We start from the raw sequence: 20,753 nt of genomic DNA on the forward strand, positions 1-20,753 counted from the left end.
GCGAGTAAGCAAAGCTTCATCAGCCACTCCCCATCGCTTGCATTACCGCCTGAGCCATCCACCCCCTCCCCGCCGTCCATGGAAAAATTGTCTTCCGTGAAACCGGTCCCTGGTGCCAAAAAGGTTGGGGAGCGCTGATTTAAGAGCCAGACTGAGTCAGTTACCAATTGCTACAATAATGCCATGTAACAAATAATCCCCCCAACTCTGAGTGACAGACAATAATTATTTAGTTCATGTGACTGGGTCAGCTGGATGTCAACTGACCTCAGCTAAGCTCAACTGAGAGCCCTGCTGGCCTCATGGGGCTTGCTTATGTATGTGCGGGATGGCTGACTCCAGCCGGGCTTGGCTAGGGCAGTTCAGCTCCAAATATCTCTCATCCTTTTCCTGGGATCAGTGGGCCAGACTGAGCAAATACTTCTCTCATTGATGGCCGAAGTGCAAGTGGGCAAGCAGAAACAGACAAGGCATCCTAAGACCTTGGCTGGAAACAGGCACACTTTAATTTCTGCCTCATATGGCCCAGCCCAGCGTTAAGTGGGGATGCTTCATAGGCGTTGTTTATTGTTGTTAGTCAGAGGTGAATCTTCTACTTTAGTTCAACACATTTTACTGAGCATCTCTGTGTCCCAAACCCTGCAGTGGGAATGAAGAGATAAGTGAAACCCAGGCCTTGTCCTCACATTGCTTGGGGTCTTGGGATGGGGAGAAGATGTATGGAATTCACTCTGCTCAGTGTAGAGGTTTAACCCCAACCCTTAACAGGCATTCACTGAACTTCACAAGTATTCATTCCTCCATGAGTGGAGGTATAGGCAGAAAGAAGCTCACAATCCAGTGTGATTCCCCTGATGGCCCAGCAGCTCTCAAGGGCAGGGCCCAGAGCCCACCCTCCAGAGGCTTCCTGGGGGAGGGCATAGTTACTAGGTCTTCTGTGAGGGATGCAGGCCCCCAAGGGCAGGATCCCAGGAGCCGAAGGGCTCCCTGACCTGGAGCCACCTCCTCTCCAGTGGAGGCCTTCCTCCCTCAACTGGCAGAAGCTTCTCTGATGAGGGGACCGCATTGTCCCCACACCCCACCTCTTCTCTCATATCTCACTAGTGCCTCACTAGGGCCTAGACGGGGGTGAGGGGCCCTCGCGCCTCACCAGCAATGCCCCCAAACCTGACATTGCCTTCTTAGATGCCTGTCTTTGAAACAATGGCTTCAGGTAAGAAGGGCTGGCGGCAGATCAAGAACCACCAAGCTTTCGTTATTTGCCACAGCAGGAGGGGCAGCAATGCAGAGGATGCAAATCAGCCAGGCATCTACAGCTCATCCCACCGCAGGTTGGAATGTGTGGTTTTGTTTTGCATAGCAGAAGGAGGTCCACATTACCATTTCTTTTTGCTTAGGGTCTTTTCTTTTGTCAGGGTCTTTTCTCCTGTCCCCTGCCCCTCCCTATCTGTGATTTGCTTTTAGACATGAAGATTCTTGAGGGGCATGTAAAACTGGGAAGAGGGAGATAACACGAGAGAGTTCTGATACTATTTCAGCCTCCCTGGCCGCCATCCCAGCTCCCACCATCCAAGGAAAATGAGACCTCTTGCCTACACAATGTACGTCTGCAACCCAAAGCGGGACCCAGAGAAGCCTGGCGGCCTGGCAGATGGAAGGCGGCTGAAAGATGGTCACTCTCAGGTTCCCCAGAGTAGCTTCCTCCTGCTGTCAAATCTGGTGCTTCATCCAGATTTTCAAGGTCCTTGGGACTCTGGCTGTGTCCTTCTGGCACACCTGGTCCCCTGTATTCCGCCTGTTGTGATCAGGGATGCACCTGTCAGTTCTCTAGCGAGCAGGATCTGAGGCCGTGGGACCCAGGATGGGTGAGTTTTTAAGAAAGGGTGGGAGGGAGGAGGGCTAGCCTGGCAGTGAGGAGCTCGAGTGACAGAAGTGGGGAGGAAGGCTTGATGGTGGCGGGCAGCCCAGGGCAGGACCGATGAGGCCTCAGAGTGTGACCCTGCCACTTTCTAGCTGCGTGACCATGGCCAGTTACCTGCCTTCTTTGTGCTTCAGTTTCCTCACCTGTAAAGTGAGAATAATAGTATACTTACTTCAAGAGGCTGTTGTGAGGATTAAATAAATTTAGAACAGTACCCGGTGCCTAGTGAGTTCTCTGTGCATGTACACTATAATTTTTATTACCGTTATCTAAATGGTAAGGGACTGTCCGTACCAATCAGAAAGCTAGGAAATAAACTAAGGGAAGAAGAGGCCAACAGGTACTGATTCTGGGAACAGGTTCTCAGAGGGTGAGAAATCCATCAGGCAAGTCTCTCTGCATATTCCTGGCACAGAGCAAAGATAAAAATATACAAAGCTACTCCTGAATGTTGCCCTGAATAGTGTGTAGCTGGATAAGAAAGCAGGGAAGATGTGGAAACTACTGTAATCCATGGTAGAAAGCAACAGAAGCTATGAGCAACCCAGAGGAAGGAACACGTTGTAGCAGAGGTGTCATCAAAACTGGGCCTTGATGTTTGAGAAGAAGGGAAGAAAGGCCTTCAGTCAGGGTGAACAGCACGGGCAAAGGCACTGAGGCAGCTCAGAGAGCAGGGAATCTTGATTCAGTTCCAACTGACCGAGATCTGCTGCGTGCTTTCCATGGACCAGGCACTGCCACAGGTTAGTCACTGCATTCACTTTTGTCCACCACACTTTGAGGTTGGTATTATTATTCCCATTTTATAGAAGAGTTAACTGAGGACCAGAGAAGTCCCTGACCCAGGGTCACCCATTAGTCAATGAATGCTGGAGCCAGGCTTCTCACATTGAGATCACTAGGCAAAATTTGATGTAATGGGGCGGGGGGTGGGTGGGTCAGGGAAGCTTCCTGGGGAGGGGTCAAGAATGCAACATTTGTGCTGAGAAATGTGTGATGAGAAGGTGATGAGAAGTTCATCAGAGATGCTGAGGCAGAAGAAATAGCACGTGCAAGGGCCCCAAGATGGGAGGAAGCAAGGTGCATCTAAGGAGCAGAAAGGCGGCCCCGGGGCCTGGACAGCAGGGAGCCAGAGGAAAACTTGATGAGACAGGCTAGGGATGCTCTGAGGGCCATGGGGCCACATGGAGACTTCGGACTTTCTCCCCAGATCCTTGGGAAGCTAGTGGCAGCAGTGTGGGGTGTGACCGGTAGAGGGTGGAGCAGCCCATCAGGGATGCTCAGCGGAGTCTCCTTGAGCTCTAGTGAGCACTCCCTGTGGAGCTGTTGGGTCCACAGGCACTCCAGACCCGTGTTGGCCAGTGTGCCTCAGCATTTGGGACTGTCACCAGCCTGCCCGGTGATAGCACAGCAGCCTCTACCTTAGCCTGGAGTGGTGGGTTTGAGATCAAGCGATGCTCAAACATCAGGCTGCGGTTTCAGTGCTCTCTTGGGACTGGCTAATGCTTTTTTAAAAGATAAGGTTCTGAGAAAGGGAATCAGCAGCTGATGTAACTTTGGCCATAGTCCACAGGAGAGCAGGCCAGGAACTGTGGTTTTCTTCCCCCCCTGTCATCAATATCAAGGGCCAGTAAAGTGGCAAGCTGCCCAACCAGGCTCCCACTGTCACTGCAGTCGGCCTGTTTACTCCCATCAAAAACAACTTTGTTTTCTTTTATTGGTATTTGGGGTTCATAAATCTCTGAGAAGAGCACATTCCCCGAGCATGAAAGCCACCTGCCATCAGGGGAACGGGCCAGAGATCTTGTCGGGAGCCAAGGTCAGGGTGTCAGACTTGACATCACCTTTAGGAAATCCATTCTCTGGTTGGTTCGGTTTGGTCAGAAGCAAATGCCGACTCGGGGAAGAAACCAGCACTTTGTAACTTAATGCCCCGTCCCTGAGAGCTTTTGTCCTCTTCCCTGTGGCCAGATTTCACTAATCCTGTCCAGGGGGTTGAGAGGTGGGGACACTGGGGGAGACAGGACTAGGCCTAGACAAAGCCCCCTGAGGGAGGGAAGGAGCACAGGGCTGCCGGCCTCCTCTCCCATCTACTGCCCCCAACCAAACCCAGAGACAGAGGAGGTGTGGGACCTGAGGGCAAGAGGAAAGACCCGTTTCTCTGAAAAGAATTTTCCCTGCCTCCAGTGGGTCCTTCTCTGAAAAGCTGCTCTCCCAGGGGTAGCACATCACCCCAGTGCCCTAAGCTACCTGATCATGGGCTTGCTCTAACCTCCTCCCAGCTGAGTGATTTGGGGCAAATTACTTAACCTCCCAGAGGTATGATAATATCTACTTCACAGGGTTGGTGTGAGATTTAACTAAGTAATATAAAATTACTGGTGAGATACCTAGAATAGTGCCTGGAACATATCAGTGCTCAGTGAATATTTTTTCCCCTGTTGCTCGTTGAGGGGAGAGAGCGTCCCAGCCAAATGTGGGTCCTGGTCTCTAACCATTCAGTATCTATTGACTGCTGACTCTGAGCTAGATCTTTATTCAAGGCGGTAAGGATACAGCAGTGAGCAGCGTCTCTCGGCACTTAGAAGACATAAGAATATTATAGAATATCAGCCACGTGACAATAAACAGATAAATATGTGACATGTTAGTGATAAGTGCTATGAGGGCAAGTGAAGAAGAATAAGGGGGATAAGAGTGACAGGGTGTCCTGGTAAGGGACAATATGGCATTGAAACAGAGACCCGAATGACTTGAGAGAGTGAGCCCTGCGGATGACCCAGGGAGCAGCTTTCCAGGCAGAGGGAACAGCCAGGGCAAAGATGCTAAGTGGGGATGGGTCTGACACATTCTAAGCACGGCAAGGGGGACAGAGTGGCTGCAGCAGAGGGATGGAGGGGGAGGACAGGAAATGAGGGGCAGAGGGAACCGGGTGGGATCATGCAGGGCCTTGCAGGTAAGGATTTCGGCTTTGACTGTGCGTTGGTGGGAAAATGATGAAGCATATGGAGCTGAGGAGTGATTGGATCTGACAGGTCTTGGAAGGATCCTTCTGGCCATGTTTGCCCAAGAAGCACTGATGGTAGAGAAGGCCCTGAAGACACAATTTATGGCCTTAGCTTCACTGGCCCTCACCCCCTTGTCGGCCTGGGAGTGGCGGGTGGGTCTGGATTTCTTGACTGCCCAGCATGCCTTCCTCTTGTCAAGGTCACCTCCCTTTGCTGGGCTCAGATGCAGGAAAGGGAGGACCAAGGACCACCAGGGGACATCTCCAGGGGGCACCAGGGAGCCAGATAAAGTGTTGCCCCCCAGTCAGGAAATGTGCGTGGCCTGTGCATGTGTGTGCATGGATGTGTGTCTGTGTGTGGGCATGTGTGCATGCGCATGTGTGCCTCTCTGTGCACATACGTGCGTGTGCATGTGTGTGTGTCCATTCCTAGGACAGAGTTGGAGAGTTCCTCGTCTGCAACTCCACTTCTTCTTTGACCTCTCTCTGTCCACCTCCCAGCTGTACACAGGTGACACTAGTATCTCTCTCTGCTCTGTGACATGCCCTCATTGGCCAAGGACCTGTGCCCCTTCATCCCTCTGCGCTCACCCGACCAGGCCCCTCTTCCCCAAGGCTGCCTGCTTCTAACCAGGCTGGTAAGTCCATTCGTGGGCTGGGCTTTGTAAATAAGAGTATGTAAATAACATACGCTTCTTCCCCCACCCCCACTTAGGGCTATGACACTAAGTTCATGTGGCAGATTAGCAATCATGAAGACAGGGTTGGCGGCTACGTAGCCACTCGCTGTCACTGTCTGCTCCTGTATCCCCAGCATGTACTGATCACTGATCACACTAGTCTTGCCCACTGAGCCCAGACTTGACCTCAGAATCCTTCTTAACTCAGTGCTCCAGGCAACAGTAATAATCAATTGACATGGATGAGTGAGAACACATGTCTAACATCCCTAATCTAAGGTATTCTAGCGTTACCTCAGGGGACTCTAATTCTGGGACTCTATAATGATGGAATTTTTGGCCACTGTATCCATTTGCTGAGCAGAAAAGAAAGCGTAGAAGAAACCTCTTGTTCCTGCCTGTACAGTAGGCCTTATTCAAGTACATGCTCCAGGGCATCACTCTTGAACACTCAGACTCAGGGGGTCCGTGCCAAGGGAAGGACAGAGGGATGCTCAAGGGTACTAGCCTCAGATTCAGAGTCCCTATCCAGCAGGCTTTGGGACCTTGGGCAGGTCAGTTCACCTCTCTGACCCTCGGCTTTCCCGTTGCTGCCCACATCACAGGGTTGTAGTGGAGCTCAGATGATAGCAGGTATGTGAGTGTTCTGTGAAATTTATAAAGTGCCCTACACATGAAAGGAACAACAATGATATTCTGTCCACTGTTTTGTTCTGCTGATTGGCTTTCACTTGTCTGAGAGTTTTGGCTCATGGTAGGATCCCACCCCTTAAATCCCATGGGTCCCAAGTTTGGTGGTCCGGTGGGTACTGATACGTAACAAGGCCAGACGTGCCTGAAAATGCCTCGTGGAGGGAAGGAGTCGCAGAGCAGGTACCTGAGGTCCTGGCTCTGATGCTGCTGCTCACCCACTGTGTACCCCTGGACAGCCTCTTAACCTCTCTGGGTCTCAACCCCCCTCTGCCAAATGTGGATGATGCCTGCCCATTCCCCCCAAGTCCTGTGAGGGTAAATGGTGGCAAATGTGAGGAGACCCGGAACCCTAAGCAGCATACAAGTGTGAATTGCTACTTCTTGTGATTCAGCACAAGAATGCCAAAGGGGTAAAGCTCTTTGCCCCAAGGCTTTCCACTAGGTGGAATCGGTTAATTGACCGATTAGGGGCCAAGGTGAAAGGGTTACGGGAATTTCTCTCTGCTTTGCCTCAGCTGCTCCAGCCGAGCAGTGTGCCAGGTGGAGCTTTGCATGTGGATTCAGAAGGAGGTGGTCAGCCAGCAGCGCTGGAGCCGTGGCCACTAGGACCTCAGGCTTGGTGGGGCGGTGGGGGGAGGCGAGAGAGGTGGGAAATCAGCTCCGTGACTCTTTAGCAGGCAGAGGTGAGAGAAGGGAGAAAGAGAGGGAAGACTGGGGAGTGAAGGAGGAGAGAGGAGGGAAAAGAGAAAAAAAAAACAAACGGAAGAGGAGACCAGCAGAAGCTAGAAGAAGCAGGGTTGGAGGAAGGAGTGATGGAGGGGGATGGGGACTGTCTCTTCATTGTGGGAGCAGGAATTCTCTCAGGAAGGGACTGGGTCTTCCCCTTCAGACCCGCCTGGTCTCTCTAAGAGTAGGTTTTATGCCTATGCCTCCCCTATCAGATTGGCTCCCCCAGGGCAGTGGCTAGGCCTTTCCCATCAGACTGTTGGCTCCCCAAACAGGAACTGGGGCTCCCCAGGAATAGGGGAACATACTCCATCCACAGCCAAGACCCTGGACCTCCACCTGCCTGACTCCTCTCCTCCCCACCCAGGGTTCACGGACACCTTCAACATGGACATCAAGAAGCCCCGAGTCATCCCCGGCTCCAGAGCCGCCTTCTTTGGCTACACGGTGCAGCAGCATGACATCAGCGGCAAGAAGTGGTGAGTGAGAGCTGCCGCCTCCACCGTAGCCCTGCACTGCCCCGCACCCAGCCCCTCCATCGGCTGGCCGCACTGGCCCTCATGTGTAGACTTGCCGGGGACTTGACTTCTTGTCGTGGCAGGTCAGGGGCTGCCTAGGATCTGCCCCTGTCCATGAAATCATGAGCACCTCATTTCACAGGCTTTGATCTTCTCATTTGAGAAATGGGAATGAGCACCCCTCCTTCTCCGGGTTATGGGACAGCACAAGTAGCAGGCACCTAGAACCAATAATGAGCCCCTCCCATCCCCTCTCAGGGCCTCAGGGTCTCATCAGTGGGGGCAGTGCCTCTGGTCCTGGCGGCTGGGAGAGCTGTTGGGGAGCGGGATGTCTCTGAGGGGACAGATGTGAGTGTGCTCAAACCTAAAATACACGAACAGTGGGGCAAAGGGAAGTGAGAACAAGGCTGAGTGGCGGGGAGAGGGCCAGAGAGATCCCAAGGACCCCTCTGGGACGGGGGCGATCAAGAGGCGGGAAGCGTCCGTGTCTGATTTTTAATATAACTTTGTTGGATTATATTTTACATATTATATAATTTACTCATTTCAAGTGTCGATTCGGTGATTTTTTTTAAAGTAAATTTACCAAGTTGTGCAGTTCCTCAGTTGTAGAACATTTTCATCGCCCCAGTAAGATCCCTCATGCACGTGTACTGTTCATTGCCATTCTCCTTCTGCTGATTGGTTTTCAGCTGTCAGAAGGCAAGGCTTTCCTTCCTTCCTGAGATGGAAAGGACTAGCCCTTTGATTTGCCCTTAGAAGCCCTTGCCGAGTCAAGGGACCATGTGAACACTGACGATAAATGTCCTACCTGCCCTCTTCCCAATCTGGCCTCTGCCTACCCTCCCACCCTCTTCTCCTTCTGCTTCCCCCACCTCCTTTCCTGCGCTCGACACTCTACCACATTGCATTATTTCCGTTTTTCCAGTTCTCCAGAGCTTTGCACATGCTGTTCCTTCCTCCTGTGATGTCCTCTCCTACCTTCCCCACTCACCCTACCCTACCACTCAGATCTGACAAATTCTCTCATACATTTTTTTGTGAAGGAGTATCTTATTATCTTTTGACTGAGGTATAACTTAGATACAGTAAAGCATAGGCACCTTAACTGTCCAAACCGGTGAACTTTTACACATGTATATGGCCATTGTGATCACCTCCCAGAACATGATATAGAACATTTCCAGCTCCCTGGAAAGCTCCTTGTGCCTCCCACCGCTCCAGGTAACCACTGTTCTGACTCCTATCACCATAGATTGATTTTGCCTGTTTTTGAACTTCATATAGATGATATCACACATTAAGTGCGCATTTGTACCTGACCTGTTTTACTCAACATTATGTCTATTACTGTTGAATGTTTCATACTTGATGTTTCTTCACTGATGTGTAATATTCTACGGTAGCAATGCACCACGTTTTATTTATTTATTCTACTATTGATGGATCTTTGGATTGTTTCCATTTTTGGCTATTTCAAGTAGAGATACTATTAACATTCTTTTTTTTTTTTTTTTTTTTTTGCGGTACACTGGCCTCTCACCATTGTGGCCTCTGCCGTTGCGGAGCACAGGCTCCGGACGCGCAGGCTCAGCGGCCATGGCTCATGGGCCCAGCCGCTCCGCGGCATGTGGGATCTTCCCGGACCAGGGCACGAACCCGTGTCCCCTGCATCGGCAGGCGGACTCTCAACCACTGCGCCACCAGGGAAGCCCTATTAACATTCCTATACATGTCTTCTGATGAACATATGCACTCATTTTTATCTGGTATATACTCAGGAATAGAATCACTGAGTTAAAGGGAAGGTATATGTTTGTGGGACCTGCCAAGCATTTTTTCCCCAAATGGTTTACCAATTTAAATTCTTCTAGTAACATGAGAGTTCTAGTTGCTTCCCATCCTCGCTAACACTTGGTATTATCAGTCGTTAATTTTAGCCATTCTGATGGTGTGTAGTGGTATCTAATTGTGGGGTTAATTGGCATTTTTCTAATGATTAATGATGTTGAGTAACCTTTGGTAAATATATTGGCCATTTTGGTATCCCATTTTGTGAAGTGTCCAGTTGAGTCTTTTGCCCATTTTTAAAATTATGTTGTGTGTCTTTTTATTGATTTATAGGACTTTAAAAAATATATTCTAAATACAAATCCTTTGTCAGAGAAAAGCATTGCAAAGAACTTCTCCCAGTCTATATCTTGCCTTTTCATTCTTTTAATGGTATCTTCTTATGAACAGAGTTCTTAATTTTAGTGAAGTCTGATTTATCTGTCTTTTTTATGGTTAGTATTTCTTGTGTGTCCCATTTAAGAAATTTTTGCTTCTCCCAAGATCATGAAGATATTTTCCTCTGTTTTCTTCCAGAAGTTTGATGATTTTGCTTTCTTATTTAAGTCAGTGATTCATCTCAAATTAAGTTTTGTATGAGATGTGAGATAAAGATCTAAGTTTTTTTTTTTAATATGGATATCCAATTGATCTGGCACCATTTGTTGAAAGACTATTTCCCCACTAAATTGTAGTGTCATCTTTGTTGAAAATCAGGTGACCCTATATGTATGGGTCTATTTCTAGCCTCTATTCTACTCCATAGAATAGAAAGCTGCCTTGGTTACTGTAGCTTCAAAGCAAGTCTTGAAGTTAGTGTGAGTTCTCCATCTTTGTTCTTCTTTGACAAGATTGTTTTAGCTATACTAGGTCCTCTCTATTTCCTTATGAATTTTAGAATAGGCTTGTCAATTTCCCCAATCAAACTTGCTGAGATTTTGATTGGGATTGCATTAAATTTATAGATCAACTTGGGGAGAACTGAAATCTTGATAATACTGAGTCTTCCAAACCATGAACATGTATATCCCTCCATTTATTTAGTTTCTAAAAATTTTTCTCTCAACAGTGCTTTGAAATTTTCAGTGTAAAACTCTTGCATACCTTTTATTATATTAATTCCTAGGTACTCAATATTTTATGCTAATTAAAAATAGAATATTCTTTTTATTATTTATTTATTTATTTGGTTGTGCCAGGTCTTAGTTGAAACAGGCAGGTTCCTTAGTTACGGCTCGTGGGGCTCCTTAGTTGCAGGTCGCCGGTTCCTTAGTTGCGGCATGTGGGCTCCTTAGTTGCGGCTCACGGGCTCCTTTAGTTGCGGCTTGCCAGCTCCTTAGTTGTGGCACATGGGCTCCTTAGTTGTGGCATGCAAACTCTTGGTTGCAGCATGCATGTGGGATCTAGTTCCCTGACCAGGGATCGAACCTGGGCCCCCTGTATTGGGAGCATGGAGTCTTAACCACTGTACCACCAGGGAAGTCCCTAAAATAGAATATTCTTATTTCATTTTCCAATCTTTTGCTAGTATAGAAAAATACAATTGACTTTTGTATATTTACATTATATCCAGCAGCTTTACTAAATTCATTTATTATTTCTAATAGTTTGCTTGTGGATCCTTTTGAATTTTCTATGTATACAAGCAGATCATCTGAAGTAATTACTTTATTTCTTCTTTTCCAACCTTCATAGCTTTTATTTCTGTTTCTCTTGCCTAATTGCAATAGCCAGGACCTTCAGTACATGATTGAATAGAAGTTGTGATCCCAAACATGATTTTCTTGCTTCCCTTATTAGAGGGAAAACTTTCAATATTTCAGAATTAAATAAGATGTTAACTGTAGTTTATTGATTTGTTTGTTGTAGATACCTTCATATTAAGAAAGTTTTCTTCTGTTCCTACTTTTCTGAGGTTTATTTGTGTGTGTTTGTCTCTGTGTGTGTGTATGTAATAGGTGTTGAATTTTATCAGATGCTTTTTCTGCAAAGATTGAGATATTATATGGTTTTCCTTTATTCTGTTAATATTAATTATATTCATTGATTTTTTTGAATATTAAGCCCAATTTGTATTCCTGGGATAAACTTGGTCACCACATGTTCTATATATATATATATATATATATATATATATATATGTATATATGTGTGTATATATATGTAAATATATATAAATTGATTCTATTTATTAATATATTCTCAGGAACTTTATTTCTATGTACATGAGGTATATTGTGCAGCTAAATGCATCCAATATATTCTTAATTACAAGTATTTTGTTTTGCAATTCCTGAATTTCCACTTGATTCTTTTTATAGACTCTAATTCTATTAAAGTAATCTATCTTTCTCCCATTTGCCCATCTTTGACTCCATTTTTTTAAACATATTAATCACAGTTATTTTGAAGTCCTTCTTGGCTAAGGCTAACTCCAATATCTGGATCATCTCTGGGTCTGCTTCTAGTGACTGTTTTACCTTATGGCTATCAGGCACTTTTTCCTGATTCTTTGCCTGTTTAATATATATATTTTTATTCTTTGCTGAACATTGTGAATTGTACACAGTAGAGGCTATAGATTGTGTTACCTTCCTTTAAATACATTTTGTTCTGAAGAGCAATTAAAATACTGGTGAAACCACCTAGAACTTACCACAGCTTGGTTTGGGCCTTGGTTAGGGCAGGTATCTGGTTTTGCCCTTACTTCTATGGTGCAGCCTTTACTCCTAGGGCATAGATTTCCTGAGGTCTCAACTGAAAGCCCACAGCAGTCATTAAAATGTCTCTATTCTGACTGGGCATGAACCCCAACATCTCCTAAGCACTGGGCAGCCTCTAAAATCTCTGCTCCCTGTGGCTCTTCTCTGATAGATTTTCCAGAATCTCACACTACGCATGCACAGCTTAGGGGTCAGCCAAGACCCTAAGGGGAAATGTTAGCAGAGTTTTGGGGGTCCTTTCTCTGTGGTGCTCTCCTTTCTGCCTGCTTCCACCAAATCCTAGTTATTTTTGCAGCCTCAGCCCCAATCACTGTTTCCTCTACCCAGCAAGACTGCTGCTATCTGACTGGACTCTATTTCCCTGTGCTGCAATAGGAAAGTGCCCTCAGAGAGAAAACTGGGTAAATGTGGGTTTAGTGCCTGTACTTACCTTTGCTCAAGTATTGAGCTCTCTAGTGCTATCTAACGCCTGAAAATAGTTGTTTCATGTATTTTATCTAGCTTTCATAGTCGTTTATGGCTGGAATTAAAAGTCCTCTTTCTTTTTTTTTAAAAAAATTATTTATTTATTTGTTTATTTATTTTGCTGTGCCGGGTCTTAGTTGTGGCACACAGGACCTTCATTATGGCATGTGGGATCTTCAGTTGCGGCACACGGGATCTAGGTCCCTGACTAGGGGTTGAACCTGGGCCCTCTGCATTAGGAGCACAGAGTCTTAGCCACTGGACCACCAGGGAAGTCCCAAAGCCCTCTTTCATGTTCTTTAATCAACTTAAGTATCATTTCCTCTGAGAAACCTCCTCTGACCATCCCTTCCCATCACTAGATTAGCTGTACCCATAGAATTCTGGATTTTCCTTTTCATAACATTTATCAAAATGGATAGTAATTGCCTATTTCATTGTCTTTCTTCCTGAAATCAGGGGTATGCTCCCGGGAAATTAGTAGATGCTCAAAAGAACATACTTTGAGAGACTGAATTAATGGTATGAGTCTCTCTCAACCAGCCCAGACATCAGATGCACAGCATCTGTATTCTATACATGGTATGAATGGTCAAAGATTAAATGGGACTGACTTTCCCAAGACTGAATTTGTTGTGACCAATGTTTATTAAGCTTCTGTTAATAAATTTTACTAGACTCTGCAAAATTTTGGTATGGTTTCACTCTCAAATAACTCACCGACCAGTTGAGGAGTTGACACTAATATCCTTGAAATAATTTAAAAATAATGCAAGACAAAATACAACCTGCTGTTAATTATGTTCGTCTTTGTAAGACCACTTTCTCCATGAAGGCTTTCTGGATCCTCTTCCTAGCCTAAAATGGCCTTACCCTTCCTAAGTCCTCTGTCTGATGGCCCATATCATTTCCTACCTTGTGTTGGAGTCACTTATGCCCATGGCTCACTTCCCTTATCGGACACTAGCCTCATATCCCCGTGCATGAGAGCAGCCAGCAAGTTGTCTCACAGCAGAAACTCAGCCGGAGTTTGAAAGGAGAAATTTCTGTGGCTGAGGTCTCTGGCAGAGCTTCATAGAAGAGGCGCATTTGAATGGGGTCTTGGAGGTTGGGCTTAGATGAGCAGAATGGTACAACAGAATTGACTCATGGCCACTCTTGCTGATCTGAGTGCAGCCGGAAGCATCATGGGAGCCGCTGGACCAGAGCTTGTTTCCTGGCTGAGAGAAACAGAGAGGCCTTGGAGACCCAGGGAGCTGCACCTCCTGCAGAATACACGGGAGCACACAGAACCTTTCAGGAATCCCTGTCCTCACTTGCATAGACCCCACTGCATACCCTACTTGGTTGCTTCCCCTCCCTGCTTTCTCCCCAGGCCCCCATTTTTTCTCATCCCCTAGGCAGCGTTCCAAGAGTTTTATCCAGACCTAAGACCCCATGGATGTGGATCACGGGAAAAGACAGGTCGATGTCAATGTCATTTGGGGACACCACCTGGCAGTTATGCACAGGGGTGACTCCAGTGGTACATGTTGTTTGAAGTCCATGCCAGGAGGTATCTCAAAGGAAGGACAAGTCCAAAGACTGCCACTTGGAGGAAGACCTTGGAAGAAGCCCTCTCATCCTCTCCACACCTCTATTTGCTCATGCACAAAATGATTGTGAAATTACCTATCTCAGTGTGCTAGGAAAGATCAGCAAATACCTAAAACTTGAATGTTATAATCAGTAAAGCAGGAAATGGAGGATTGGGTTGCTTTCACCCAGCAAGCAGCCAAGTCTGAAATCAGACCCCTGGTGACTTGGTCAAGAGGCTCACTTTGACCCAGGGTCTTCTGTCTCCTGGGTGTGGACCCAGCTTCCAGCCCTTAAGGTAGAGCTGGCACACCTTGGTCTGCATCTCCTGGGCCTGCAGTGGGGCCAGGGAATCTGTGTTTTAAAGAATTCTCCAGGACTCTAGCAGGGAGACTGGGGCCTCCTGAGGATCACCATTTTCACTGAGGATTGGGAGATGCCAGTGGGAAACAACATCACCCCCAGCCCCTGCCCAAAAATCCAGGTCCCAACATTGCCGCAGAGAAGGACCCACCAGTTGTCTCCAACCACAGGCACCAATGAGGTCGGGCCCTCATTTATCAGGCTGTGAGCCTCCTTGAACATCAAGGGCACCAGACCCTGATGTAAATGGGTTGGAGGACAAGGGGACAGACCTAGTGGGGCTACCACTTTATTCTCTTAACCCTTCATCTCCTGCCCACCACATTCCCAACTCAGAATTCAAACTCGGCAAAACTAACTGTGCTTCAGACATCTTGAACGGTTCTCCACATGCCTTGCTTTCAGCAACAATAACAACACTCACAGACACACAAAAATGAAAAGAGAAGACAAATTCTTCTTGGGCTGAGTATTCTCTGCCCCTGCTTTTTAAGTCCTTGTGTATTTTCAGAGAAATTTAATCCACATGACTCTAATGTATGTACATTGAAATCATTAAGTCAGTTGGTTTTCAAGACCGTTTGATGTCCCAGAAACTCCAGTGTAGGGTTTGCAGAGGGCCTCACCAAGGCTTTGGTCCACTGGAGCAGGAAGCCTCCTGGTGCTGAGAAAAAACAGAGCTGGGCCCCACAAATTTCCAATATGTCACTGAAGCTTTCACCCCAGAGAAAGAAGCCTCAGCTCTCAGGGAGGTCGCGCATTTCACCCTCTCCCCTCAAGGGTGCTGGGAAGCAGGAACCTGGTAGCCCCAGTGGGTTCCACAAGGGCAACCCTTTGGAACTCAGTGGGCTTTAAGAACAAAAGGGCATGTGAATTCCCTGGGCCACAGGTTTGGGGATGTGAGCAACTTGTAAGAGAAATAGGCTTGTCCCCACTTTACAGATGAGGCAACTGAGACTCCAAGAGAGATAACATAGTAAGTGTCTGAGCTACATCTGGAACCCAGGTCTTGTTAGGCCCAAGACAGCACAGGGCAGAAGCAGCCCCAGCCCAGAGACTGACTGGGAAACTGCAGTCAGACTGCAGTGGTGCCCCTCCTGACCAGCTACACTGCTGGCCCCGTAAGAGTCGAGGCTGCGATGACCCAAGACCCAGCACTAGCAGATTCACATAAAAGTGCTGACTCCAGTCAGAAAGAGAGGGTGTATATTCACAGAACCCCAAGCCCGGATGATAAGTACCAAGAGAGGACACACAGAAAGGATCGCAGGAGTTCACGTGAGGGAGGGAATTTCTAATTCAGCAGGACTAGGTGGGGGAGGGAATCGGGAGAGGGTTGTGGAGGAGGGGGCTTCCACATGGGTAGGATTTCTATGTGTAGAATAGACAGGGATGAGAAGAGCATAACAGATGGAAGGAACAGCATGGGTAAGAGTACAGGGCTGGAAAAGAAGAGGTCACGTTTAGAGAAAGGACACTGTCCCATGTGTCTGGAAGAGAAGGTATGGAAAGCAGAGCAGTAGACCAGACCAGAGGCTGGGAGAGGGAGGGGAGTACCACAGAGCTTCTGAAATACCAGAGTGCGGGGATTATATCTGGGAGGCAGTGGGGAGCCATTGGAGGTTTTAGAGCAGGAGGGTGGTTCGCTAGAGTTCTGATTTTTAGGGTGATCACTTACGCTACCATATGGGAGGAGATCCTGGAGGTGAGGAGTCTGGTGGGAAGGCTATAGAAGTCTAGGTGGGTGGAGGACCTAAGGGGTGGGGCTTGGAGGAAGGAGCCTGCTTTATGAGTGTCAATAGTTCTTTCATTCGTTCTTGAGAACCTGTGCTAGGTCCTGGGAATTCAACGGTGAACAAAACTTCAAAGTCCCTGTCCTGATGGGACTTGTCTTCTGGTGGGGCAAGACACATTATGAAGTTGCCCATCATCTGTCAGATGGTGATGTGTGCAGTGGAGAAGCGTTAGGCAGGACAAGGGGGCTTGGGAGCAGCGGGTGCGGGGAGGGCTGCTCCCTTATACAGGCCATCAGGCAGGGCCTCAGTGCTAGGGTGACAGCAGTCAGAGACCTAAAGAAAACAGAGAATCTGAGACGATCATGGATATCTGAGAAAAGAGTATTCCAGGCGGAGGGAATGGCAAGGGCAAAGGTCCTGAGGTGGGAAGATGCTTGGGATGTTCCAGGAACAGTGTGTGTGGCTGGAGCAGAGTGAGCCGGGCAAGAATGGAGGGGGGCGGGGTCAGAGATGAACCAGGATGAAGGATGACTGAGGACTTGTTTTGCTGACTGAGAAGGTAGTGCAAAAGCAAACTCCAGCAACAGGAGACAGACTTTGGGGGAACGGGTGAGCTAATCTTTGGTCCCGTTGGTTTGAAGTATCCAAGGGTCAAAAGAGTGCAGCTGGACAGCTGGCAGCAGGGGACAGGAGCCTTCAGGTTTGCCTGTTCCCAGACAGGGAGGTTGGGGTGCAGTGCTGTGAGGGCTTATCTGTGTGTGCCTCTCCCAGAAGCCGCCGAAGGGGCCTAGCTTGGGAGCTTGCAACTCTGGGCAGATGCGTACAGGACCAGCCCTTGAGATGTGTACGAAAGACTCATGATGTACACTCACGCGCACGGAATAAGTCTAGAGCTCCTGCCAAGGCTCATTGCAACGTACGCGAAACATCTGCAGTACCACTCTAGAGCGCTGGTCCTCAAGCCTCGGTGTGCATCAGAATCCCCTGGGGGGCTTGTTAAATCGGATCACTGGGCCCCGCCTCCAGAGTTCTGATTCCATAGGTCTAGGGTGGGACCTGCGAATTTGCTTCTAACAAGTTCCCAGGTGGCACTGGTGCTGCTGGGGCCCACACTATGAGAACCACAGCCCTAGAGATTTCTATCCCTGGTTTCTTAAGTTGGTGACCCAGAGACACCTGGGAAGGGGCTGGAGCTGGGATTGGGAGGACAGAGAGGAGGCTGTTTTTGCGAAGAGCTGCTCACACCCCATTCTTGTCATCCACCTGAAGCCGCTCCTGTCTCTCTTAGCCCTGCCTCTGCTTTCTCCTACTTTTCAATTTTCTTTTTTCTTCTCTTGGCCCATTTCCTTGTCCTGATTTCTGCATGTCTTTCGCCGCTCCTTACTTGCTCAACTTTTCTTCCCCTCTGCCCCTTCAGCCCCCTTCCCTTCCCCATCCCTTCTCCCCTCCTCCCTCCTCACTTCTTCCACTCCCCTCTTGGCTCCTGCACCAGAATCTCTGATGGAAATGGGCAAGATAGGGGTTTAGAGGGTAACCAAAGCCAAGGGAGGCCACCCTGTCCCTGTACCTCGCTGCCCGCCCTGCTTCTGCACGTAGCCACCAATGTTATTAGTTTCACGGGCCTGACTGCACCCTTGAGGGAAGGGGAAGGAGCCCAGCCCAGGCTTCCTGGCACCTGTCCACCTGACCTGAGGCACCATCCGCAGGGCACTACCTGGCGGCAACCCTGGCTGAGGCCGAGAGAGTTTGCACACAGAGAGGGACAGGGCAGTGAGAGGGTGGGTCCTGGAAGCCAAGAGAAAACGGAGAAAGGCGATCTGGTGGAGGGGAGACTGAGAAGGAAGTTAGGTGCGCTGGCTCTTGCGGAATGACACCACAGCCTTGGTCTCCCCGATTCTGGGGTGTCATGATGGGAAACAGAGGCTTCCCTTGGGCAAAAGGGAGCCTCTTAAACATAACTGTCCTCGCCCTCTGCAGTGGAAGGACAGACTTGGTGGCTTGGCTCATCCAAAGTCGCGAGGGGTCCTAGACAGCCTCCTGCCGCTTTGAAGGATCCTTTTGGATTCTTCTGCAATAATTGAACTCAGAGTTGGTGAAGTCAGATGCTGAAGGGCCTGTGTGATTGGGTGCCCTGCGGACGGACCTTGAGGCGGTAGGGAGGGAGATCCAGAGACCTGCCAGGCTCGGGCTCGGAAGCAAACCCTCCCCCCAGGGCAGCTCCTGCCAGCACCCCGCCCCACCTGCACCTCCACCCCTACCTCCTCCCAGAGGCCTGGCGCCAGGCAGGATGGGCACCCTCATCCCCTAAGGTGGATAAGCTTGGAATGCACCTGCCCGACACAGGTTCACACCCCATCTCTCCCCGGAGACCTCGCTGAAGACATGGTATCTTCACACACAGGGCTATCTCCTTAGCCTGAAGACAGGGTCACCATTGCTGGGGTCTTCAGGGGACCCTGATTCTCAGAGGCAGAGATGGGTTGAGAAGGCACAGGGTGGCTGGGAGCAGGCCCACGAGACACAGGTGGACACACAGTGAACATGGGTGGGCTTGGCCTTCAGGACTGCTCCCCCTCCTGAGAGGGGTCTTAGAAATTATTTAGCCCCAATTCCTTATTTTACAAGCAAAGAAGGCAAAGGCCCAGAGCTAGAAAGAGCCTACACCAAGGTCACCCTTGAGACCCAGGTCTCCTAAAGCCCAGTCCAGCATTGCTTCTACTTCCTGTAGTATTTCCACCTGCTACATGTGCGAAAACTGCCAAAGCATTAGTTCACCCACCATCCTGGGTCCCTTGTCTCAAGATCACTAGGTGATATCTACTTAAACTAAATACTAGTAGAATTTGGGTAAGGCATTAATTCTTCTACCATACCTTCATCTACTGACCTTCCCAGATAACAAGTTTGCATTTTCACTAGGATCTTTCATGTCTAAAACCCACTGATGATGGAATTTAGGGTTGACCGGAAAGGAAATCCATGAGGAATAAATCCACAAAAATTGGCTGGCAAGCCTAGGCCCAGGGGGTGATGCCCTTGGGCCCTGTCATTTCCTCCTTACCAACCCCAAGGTTTCCCAGCCTCTCATCTGTGGCCCTTTTCTGCAGGGTTATAGCAATGTCACAAAATGGGCACAGATCTTCAGCAGATAAGTGAAGGCACACTAGGGTGGCCCTTACTGCAGGAAAAGCCTAGGCTTCAGAACCACACAAACCTGGGCTCAGCCACTTTCCAAGCCATGGTAACTTGAGCACATCACATCCACGTACTGGACCACAGTTTCCTTATCTGTAAAATGGGCACAATGATGCAAACCCCCAAGAGTACTTTGAGGAAGAAATAGGAGATGGTGTGTGAAGTGTCTACCATGGGCAGATGCTGCGTAAGTTAGTTCCCTTTGCGGGCCTGTTCCTCAAGAAAGGATATGGTGTCCAGGAGGGGTTTCCAGGAAAAGGGCCCCTGGGGCCAGTTTTTTGGGCAGAATGACAGATCTTATCCGAGTCGTCCCCCCTCCTCGGTGACAGTTGTCAGGGCTGGGGCAGCCTCAGACTTGGTTGCTGTGGAAATCTCACTAAGGAACATCCTAAGCTCTTTTCCTGGCTTGGGCCCCCAGAGCGGGCTCCCAACACCACAGTACATAAATGCCCTCTGCTATTTTCTCTTGGAACAAATAAAATCCGGCACCGTGACTCATGCTGGTTAACAGATAAATCACTACAGAAGCAAAGCCCAGGATAGGATGAAACCACCCAACACACGAGAGAGAGGAAGAAAGACAGACAAACTGTAGTCGTTGGGGACATGTTGGCCCAGGGCCCGGGGCCAAGCCACCCAGCAGACCCTGGCAGGCAGGCAGCACATGGACAAGAAGAGAGTGAGCCACAGAGGGCTGGACAGTTATGCAGACAGTCACCCTCACAGGCAGGAGCTGGGGGCTCCTTCAAGCGCTCAAAAACACAAAGCAGCATTGAGAGCAGCCAAGGAAAGCGTGTTGGCCCCAGAACGAGCCAGAATTCTCAGGGCAGTGTTAGTATTTAAGATGCAGCCTGCAAATGACCCGCCATCTCCAGGAGATTTGTTTTCTCTTCTCTGCTAGCTCTCTCTCATGCTCTCTCCTTTTTTTTTTATTTTTTTATTTTTTCTTTTTTTAAATACCAAACCAACACGGGAAAGTCCTAGACTTGAGGAGTATGTCAGCGAGGGCCCAGGTAACCTCTGACACACTCCCAACCTGGTCAACCAGAGTCAGAGCCAAGGCCAGTCCTCAGGGCCCTAGAATGACCATAGTGCTGTGCTGATCCAGGCAGAGCAGAGAGCCAACTTCTATGTGCTTTGGGGGTAAGAGGCACAATCTCGGTAGTGGAAACATTGAAAGCAAAATCTCCTGGTTTCTAACCTCTAAGAAAGAAAATAAATCTAATTTGGGCAGTTCGGGGAAGCCAGAGGGATTTGCCAGCTCAGCATCTCCTCCACCTGCCATCCCCACCATCCACGCCCCTCCCCCCGCTTCAGCAGC

General features: G+C 48.7%; 1 protein-coding gene across 1 annotated transcript in view; it reads left to right on the forward strand.

The window, feature by feature from the left end:
• ITGA11 (integrin subunit alpha 11) overlaps positions 1–20,753 on the forward strand; it is a 127,574-nt gene that overhangs the window by 24,201 nt on the left and 82,620 nt on the right. The window contains exon 2 of the mRNA XM_022579891.3: positions 7,395–7,506. Coding sequence (XP_022435599.1) covers positions 7,395–7,506 — 112 coding nt within the window. The remainder of the gene's footprint in view (positions 1–7,394; positions 7,507–20,753) is intronic.

Source organism: Delphinapterus leucas, chromosome 2 (assembly GCF_059928025.1).
Source record: "Delphinapterus leucas isolate spDelLeu-1000000601 "Yukka" chromosome 2, BTC_Dleu_Yukka2, whole genome shotgun sequence".
Lineage (NCBI taxonomy): Eukaryota > Metazoa > Chordata > Mammalia > Artiodactyla > Monodontidae > Delphinapterus > Delphinapterus leucas.